The sequence below is a fragment of the Columba livia genome, chromosome 1 (assembly GCF_036013475.1).
Source record: "Columba livia isolate bColLiv1 breed racing homer chromosome 1, bColLiv1.pat.W.v2, whole genome shotgun sequence".
Lineage (NCBI taxonomy): Eukaryota > Metazoa > Chordata > Aves > Columbiformes > Columbidae > Columba > Columba livia.
Window position 1 is genome coordinate 99,185,178 of NC_088602.1, and position 8,682 is coordinate 99,193,859.

General features: G+C 46.6%; 1 protein-coding gene across 2 annotated transcripts; it reads right to left on the minus strand.

Annotated features, from left to right (window-relative positions):
• Positions 1-564: 564 nt before the first annotated feature.
• NYX (nyctalopin) lies at positions 565-8,279 on the minus strand. 2 transcript variants are annotated; one of them, XM_021286540.2, is made up of 3 exons: positions 7,082-8,279; positions 6,613-6,688; positions 565-3,281 (listed from the first exon to the last, which is right to left on the minus strand). In XM_021286540.2, exons 2-3 carry the CDS (start codon positions 6,632-6,634, stop codon positions 1,885-1,887), a joined length of 1,419 nt encoding a protein of 472 aa, XP_021142215.2. In that variant the 5' UTR covers positions 6,635-6,688; positions 7,082-8,279; the 3' UTR covers positions 565-1,884. The 2 variants fall into 2 exon arrangements, with proteins under 2 accessions (XP_021142215.2, XP_064926076.1); XM_065070004.1 differs by having other exon boundaries at positions 6,867-8,279.
• Positions 8,280-8,682: the final 403 nt, after the last annotated feature.

The window sequence follows — 8,682 nt, forward strand, 5'->3', positions numbered from 1 at the left end:
TGAGCCCTTTTGGAAAAAGGTTATTTATTTCCCCAGTTCTCCCAGGAAATCACACATGTGAGACAGCACAGGAGCTGCTAAGACAAGGTCTTGTGCATTAATTTGTACATTACCCACCATTTTTCAGCTGCTCCGTGCCCAAAGTCCATCTTCAGCTGGCCTGTCCTTTGTGTATGTTTTTGATTGCTCACCGATGTGTGACTGGAGGAGGGGGCAGAGGCAGGGACAGCTGCTCTCAGTTGGTTTTAGCCAATGTGTTGTCCATACTGAACCCCCATCTTAGCAAAGCATGAGCCAGAGGGGCTCCCCCTCTGCTGCTGCTGCTGCTGCTCCAAAACCTGAGGAGACCCAGCTGAGGCAGAGGTGGAGTTCATGTTTGTGTTGAACTGCTCATGAAAAAGCAAGGGTTGGGGAAAAAGAAATGGTTTAGGTAAATGTTTGAGAGGGGTTTTTTAAATTAATTTCCATTTTTATTCCTATTTCATGACATTTTAGCAGTAATACAGGATTGCATATGTTGTATGATTTCATATGAACAGGTACATCATAGTACCATAAGCCACGTACAATGATTTAATATAGTTAAATTATCGCAGAAGTGAATTTCTATATAGTCGCTTATTTTTTAAAGCATTGTTACTTAACACAAATGTAAGCACGGTCACATCCTAGGTTAAAGTATCTGGTCTTTATGCTGCAATAATTAGCTTGCCATTTGCTCTAGCCTATAAAAAGGACATTCATATGCACACATTTGAGTAGCCTAAAAAAACCCATCAGAGTAATTCAAGGTTCTCAAAAAAAATATGTGTTTTGAGAAGTTAATTTATTTCTGTGAGGAAAATATCAAATTATTTTATTAATGTGCTCTGATGATACATAAAAGATGATAATTCTTTTTTGTTATATTAGCAGCTTTCATTGAAGATTCCAGAGATAAAACATGTAAGATGCCGTATAAAGGAAAATGATGGAATAGTTGCTTAGTACAGCGTAATATGACATGCTATGTGGTATGCATTAGTGGTGGAAATATAAAACATTTAGTAGGGCCTGGTTGCATTTGTCATCACCATGTTCTTCCCCTGCTGTCATGCCATGAAATAATCTACAAATAAAAACAATATCTTCCTTGAAACAGTATATTCATTGAAAAATAAAAACACATTGAAATGACACTAATAAGTAAGCTCTTAAGTTTCAGTAGCTTTGTCTCAGGGAAGACTGTTTCGACAAACACGGATCCATCTGGTTCTCCTGCATCTGTGCCAGGATGGCAAGGGGAGAAAGGATCAAAACCTGTCTGTAGTCATGGCCAAAACATTGTCCCCAACCCAGACCCACCTGGGGCAGGTGCCTTCCCCAGGTGCTGCTCTCCTGTCCACGAGGTCTAGAGCTGCATCTCTGGATGATGGACAGGACAGACCTGCTCCCACACACCCACTGTGGGTGTGGGTGTCTGTCAGGGTATGAAGAGCGGGTCTGGTTTTGCTGTCTCACCTTGCTCTCATAAAGTCGATGGTTGGTTCAACTGGAGTTGGCCTGTCCACACAGATCCCTCTTCCCCTCACTCCCAGCAGAGGACATCACATGTCTCTAAGAGAAACTCAACCCGACGGCTTTTCCTTCATTGCTCATCTTCCACACAACTCTGTGAGTGTCTGGGAAGCTCTGCCACACCTCAAGGCAGATTTCTCACCTGCAGTGGTGAACCAGATCCCACCAGCTCCCAGGTAAATCTGGAGTCAGATCCAACCAAGCTGCCCAAGAGAATTTGGAGCCAAATAAGTATCCAATGCCCGCAACATGAACTTTTCCCTAATGACCAGGAAGGTACAGGGACTAAATGCACAAGCAGGACCTATGCTCCAGGCAGCCTTCAGACTATTTAACTTGCAAAACAATCACTGTGAAAAGTGCTGGGAGGTAAAAAGAGGAGGCAGCTTCAATACTGTTTTCCCCCACCCCAGAAGAAACCCCATCAGTCAGTCCATCCAGCTGTGTGGTGTTACTGAAGACTTCAGTGGTGTTTGCCACCTCTTCGGGAAGGCCCATCTGGAGCAAGAGTTTAGTAATAAGGCTGTTGAACTTGCTTTCCGTGGTAGACCAAGGCTCCTCACTTGGAGTTGGGCCTTCAGACGTGAAATTCAGCTCCACTGGGTCGAGACAGTAACCTTCTGGTGACCTCTCATAGAGCACATCTATCAGGTCAATCCCAGCTACTGAGGAGGGGGAGGCACAGGGGATATCCCTGACGAGCCTGTAATTCTCCATCCACTCCTTCAGCCACTCGATGCGGCAGTCGCACTCCCAGGGGTTGCGGAAGAGGTACAGCCGCCCCAAGAAATACACGGGCTGGAAAACAGAAAAGGGCAGGGTCGTGAGGTTGTTGCTGTTCAAGTGCAACGCGACCAGGCTGGTGAGGTTTTCAAAAGCCCCTTCCTCAATGTAGTTGATCCTGTTGCGGTCCAGGTAGAGGACCTCCAGCTCCCCCAGGTCCCTGAACCACGTGTTGGAAATGTTTCTGAGGAAATTTCCTCCCAGGTTGAGCATCTTCAGGCACCTCAGGCCATCAAAGGAGTTTTCTGGAAGCTCGCTGATCAAATTGTCATTCAGGTACAGGTACTCCATCTTCTGGCAGCCCTGAAAAGCTCGTTCATGAACAACGTTTATCCTGTTGTCCTGCAGATTCAGGTATTTCAGCTTGGTCAGGCCCTGCAAGGAGTTATAGGCTACTGCTTCGATCCTGTTTCTCTCCAGGTAAACATGGGTCAGGTTCTCCATGCCCCTGATGGCACCTGGGATCCTCCGGAAGTTGTTCTGGAAGCAGAAGAGCTCCTGCAGAGCATGCAGCTCGATGAAGATCCTGTCTGGGATGTTGAAAAGGTTGCAGTCTGCTAGGTCCAGCTTGACCAGCCGTCTGAGAGCCGTGAAAGTCCGTGTGTGGAGATACCGAATGTACTCATTGTGGGCCATCTTCAGCTCCACCAAACTAGGCAGACCCTTGAAAGCTCCTGGGGTGATGAAGGAAATATTGTTGTGGTTGAGTGACAGGGATTTGAGGGAAGGCAAGGTCCCAAAGGCTCTCTCAGAGAGGAACTTGATGCTGTTTTTGTCCAGGTTGATAGAGGAGGCTTCACAAGGGAACTGGCTAGGGATCTGCCCCAGACCGGCACGATCGCAGAGGACGGAGCAGCTCCGCTCCTGGGTGCACACACAGTTGGCAGGGCAGGACCGCACGCAGGCCCACACCGTGTGGACATGGGGGACCCAAAGGAGCACTGTCAGGAAAGAACACCCCCTCCCCATGGAGGCATGGGAGGAGAGAATCAGGATGCATTGTTAGCAAATACATTAGCCACAACAGGAAGAAGAGATTACGCTGTCTTTTCCTCCCTTATAGCCAGGCTAATTGTCCCTGGCTACCTGAACACCAGTGCTGACTGGGGAGGTGTCGTGAAAGATTCCTAAAAAATCTTGTGCTAGGATTTTTAAACCCTCCAAGAAAGTATCTATATAACATAATCTAGAATGTCATCTCTGATTAATTCCTCTCCCCAACAGGCGGAGTCACCTAGACTAGAGTATTGCTCAGTGTCTCTGTGACTGGTCTCTCTGAAAGCTGATGGGGACACGGTTTGGCCAGGGAGCAGGCAGAGATGCTTTGAAGCCCAGCAGCTGTGGATGGGCTGCAGTATTTTTGCTGGGAAAGGCAGTGTATGCTGGTCCAGCAGTGGGCAGGGGAGATCAGTTAGTTCCCTGGGATATATTGAATCAATTCTTTTTGCTTCCTTCTTTTCTTTGTTCCTTTAACCTAACGTTTCGCTACTAGAGCATGAGCTGGTGCAAGGGGACCTATCAGCTGCTAAGGATGCAGTACAGTGCTTCAAAACAGGTTCCCACTGTGTTTTGGTAGAACAGCATGAGGAAAAACAAATTAAGGGATATGGTTCAACTGCTTTTTTCATTATCTCATCGTAAATGAGATACTTTGCACTTTCAGCACAATTTTTACTGTTTTGCCCATTCTCAGGGCAGTCACCATAGTGCCTTATGCTTGATGGGAGCAGCCACCTTATCCTTTTATTAAGCTGACATGGGAGGTGTGTGATTATTGTGGTTTCTTTTCAAGTTAGTCCCATGCAGGTGGATGTATAACAAGGAAGATAAGGAGAAAGTTCCTGGGGAGAAATCAGAGAAGAATGAAAGGGAGATATCAGCCTCCAGAGACAGGCATTTTTTTGGGGAAAAAACATCCAGTCAACAAGCCATCTGCGAAATAAACTCATTAGAGAGGAAGAACCGAAGGCAGATCTCATTGTGCAATTGCTGTCACAGGCGCATCCCATCTGCCACTCAACAAAATGAGCAGCCGTACCAGCAACCTCTCCACGTAGTCACTAGCAGGAAACACTGGGATTGCTACTGACTGGTTTTTCTGCTGCAGTTTATTGACTCCCACACAAGCATCATCCTTTTATAACGTTTTACAACAAGGCATGAGACACCAACAGCTTTGCCAACAGTCACCTTTCTTACAGCATTGCTGGAATCATGTGGTTGCTGCTCTGTGCATGTCAAGCCTCAAGGGCCAAGGAACAGACTTTTCCCCACACTCCTGCTGACCATCTGGAGAGAGAAGCTCCCAGCAGCTGGGCTGCCTCTCCCCAACAGTTTGCAGCACAGCAACTGCCCACTACAGCTGCATTCCCGACGGACATTTTTATTGACAGACTTGTGAGATGACATGCCAGCAGGTGTCAAGCTTTTGTTTTTGCAGCATCTAAGGTTTTAATGTACAGACCAAATCACAGATCGAACTGAAATTGCTCTGCCCTTTCTCTGTCCTTTTTAAAGGCAACATGCATGGTACTGTAAGTACTGTATTGAGTTCATGCTGCCTGTGCCTTATTCAAGCAGGAGACTTGCAAAACCAGTTGCTGGGCAGGTCTCCATTGACAGAACATCAACCCATGAGCTGCCCAGCCTGGCTCTGTTTAACCCAACCTGGTCATTCTGTGTAGAAGATGGATTTAGGTATTTGGAGGGAGCATCTTAGAGGACTTTAACTGTGGCCTCTTTATGGAAATTCAGGTCCCACCAAACCTGGCCACACTATTGTGACTACAGAATTAGCAAAACAGCAGCACTTCAAGGATAAATGATGGTGAATGACTCTGAGAGGTGAAAAGGATTTAGACAGATTGTCTTTTTGTTTGTTTGTTTGTATGTTGTCCTTTTTCCCGAGCCCTTATCTAACAGCCATGGCTAAAGGAAAGTCCCCTATGATCAGGGCCTCTGGTAGACAACAGGTGAGAAATTTAAGGACAACAGGGGCAACAACCTGCTGGCCTCAGTTTGCTCTTTGTTCATGCAGGATGCGCAGGGACTGCCTGGTTTGCTACCCTTTGCACCAGTTCACACTGCTGCTTGCGAACAGGGGCATATGTTGTTTTTGTTAAGCAGTTACATAAACTGAGGGCCAGACAGATTAAGGATTTGCCAGTTCCCAAATGTCTGACGGCAGGTGGCTGTCTAGAAATGATGGATGCAATTGTTGCTGCTGGAACAAGAGCCTTGCATGGGCTCATGGTGACATCCAGAAGGGCATATATGCACAGGCTGTCCTATACATGGGACTGTCCCAAGCAAGTTCAGTGTTTAGTTACAGCTGCCCCAACCTCAGTCCCATCTCTGGCCTTCAGCGTAGACCTCCCTCAGCATGTGTACACTGTCCGCAGTGCAGGAATGAGCAGGCTGATACCCAAATCCCCTCCTTCCCCTCCCTGCTTGTTCACTAATCACTTGATAAAGGAAATGTCTGCACCCAAGCCATATCCAGCCTGTTCTCCTTATTCTCAAAGGTTTTTTAGTGCCAAATCTGGGTCTTTTGCTAGTGGCATTTCACAGCACACTTCCAAGATCTCTATTCATGAGTGTATCTCTTTGCATTGAGCAGTACATAGAAAGCAAACACTCGAGGACCATCCAACTAGCAAACAATCCCCTGACATTAGGAGCTCAGAGAAACCCCCTCAGCCACCACAATCTTTGTGGCACCCTCTCTTTCTCTTGCAAAGGAAATTAACCAAAATCCTTCATTGGAACCCCACAAAACCCTCAGAACTGCTGCTCAGAGCACAGATCAGATCTCCTGTGTTGGTCAGCTCTCCTCTGACCAATATAATACAAAACATTCCCACTTCCCCTTCCTTGCTCCTTGCCCTTGCCCAAAAAGAATGTTCTTTGCTTTCAATGCTGTGGCAGCAGAGGCAGCAGACGGGGCAGCAGCTGGAAGATGCCTCCAGCTCGTTGGCACAGAGGGTGCTCCAGTGAGGTGTGTGTTAAAGGGTGAAATACAGCAGTAAGGTCAGAAAAAAATTCTGAGATTAAGGAATAAACAAAATTCCACCCAGGGATGATCTCTTTTGCTCTTTTAAATACTGTGCTTATTCAGTATTTGAAAGGAAGAGTGAGAGATCAAAAACATGTTTGTAGAGCTTTTGGAAGGGTAAAAAGACAATCATGGCAATAATTGAATATTTAACCTACACTTTTCCGAACAGTCTGTCTAATGCACTACTGGGTAATGCAGAGTAAGAGCATACTCACCATTTAAAATGATGGCAAACATTACCTTGAATATTCACTAGTGGCATTTCAGGTCTGGCAAGGAAACTTGAGGGATCTAAAAGCACACAGGAAGAGCAGAGACTGGTTTCATCCTCTGTCATTTCCCTGCATCATTTTCCCAAAATAAGGTCTATGTTCAGAAAGGAAGAAGGAAGAAGTTCTTCTCCCACACACTTTCAAACTGAAGAAGTTCCCAGCACCTTCCTAATGAGCATCTTTCTTCCACCACTGACCTTCTCAGGGAATCTTGCAGCTTTCTGCTACTCCTTTTCCCACCAGCTGCACCAAGGACACGTTTCCATCATCTGAGGTGAGAAAAGATCACCAACAGCAAGAGACTGGCCATCTCCCCAAGATATAGGTGCTGGTGTAGAGGAGCGTAACCAGCTTAGTGTCAAACAGTCAAAACTAAAATTCCCAACAGAAATCACCTAGATGCATTGCTTACCCAGCCGGGCAGTGGCTGTGTCCTCCCTCCTGCTCCTGAGGCTGCCATTAGCCATACGAGTCAGTTTCTGAAAAATTGGCATTTTTTCTCGCAAGCTATCATTTAATGGCAGGAAAATCCTCTGTATCAGAGCAGGATTAGCGGAGATGGAAGAATGTGTTTGCCCTCTAAAGCTCCCAGCACAAAACAGGGATTGCAGACAAACCAAGCTGATGCTTTCTCCCCTCTGCCAAGCTACTCTCCCCCCAGCATTAAAAAAAAGTAATAATACAGTCCAGAATTGGACCACTGCCATTCAAACAGCATTGCTGAATGTCATTATTCTACTCCTCCTTATGTAATGGCAGAGGAGGTGGGAGTGAAGGGTGCAGCCTAAATGGGATTGTATTTTGGGGCAAGCACAGGTTTATGGTTTCTGTTTGTTGAGCTCTCCAGTCTCAGCTTGGGACTTTCTCCCCCCATGCATGTTTTCGCAACAGCACAAGGAGAAGGGTCAACAAACACAGGGAGCTTACATGGTGTATATGGCCTTGATAAGAACAAATTCTGCCCTGCCTGTGAGTGTGTTTTGCTTGAGATGCTGCAGTTGGTGCGTGGAAATCATAAGGACAGGTTCTGTATGTGGCGATGTTTTTCGCATTCAGGATGTGAACTGGCTTTTAAAGCCTTTTCTGACAGAATGATGATGCCTTCTTTGGAGAATGGGGGCTGAATAAGTGAGTTATCTCAGCCTCCCATGACTTAGGTAATTGCATTCACCATGTCAGAGGGAAAAAATAGCTCTACTCTTTATTTCTATGTGTATTATTCTTTTTTTTTTTTTTTTTTCTCAGGAAATGGAATACTTGATGAATTTATGCTTGATACAGCAAGAAAGATTCAGCTGGGAACTAGCCTGCTGCTGCTTGGGTCTTCCTGAAAACTGAAGCACCCAGCTACATCACATTTATTTTGTTTTGGCTTTCCTTCAGTCTTAAGGCATCTGGCTGGCACTTCAGGAAATTTGTGTCTGTCCGAAGAGCATGTAAGCAGGCTGGTGCTGGGGAACAGGCTGGAGGGAAGGGAGTGACCCATACAGCACTGATTTTATCTGAAGGATACCTTTTCCCACCAGCTTGCTGTACCAGCCCCCCAGCTTTGCACTGCTGTGCTTTGCACCACACTGCTTCGCACAGAGGAGAAAAGAGATTTGCAAAGCCACACACAGGGGTGTTGTGGCCTCTGTCAAACAGCTGAGGCTGCTGGAGACCTTATGGGAACAGAAGTGGCACTGTCTGGGTGCTCACTAGTGCTGGGGCAGCTGGTGTTTCCAGCAAAGATCCCGGAACACCAGGAAATCACAACCTGTCTGATCGCAGAAAGCAGATAACTGCCCTTTCGGCCATAAAGAAAACTGGCAGGGGGGAGGAGGGGGAAGCACTGTTCCCATCTCCATTTTCCCCAACATTTACCAGAGTCCTAAAGGTGGCACCAGAAAGGTTGTCTCTCCCCTGATGCACATGTGATGTAGATGAGGGGTGGAAGCAGTGGGCAATGATGGGACGTGGGACACACAGACAATTTGGCGTGGCATCAGTTGACAGCTCCCAAGGGACCAGACC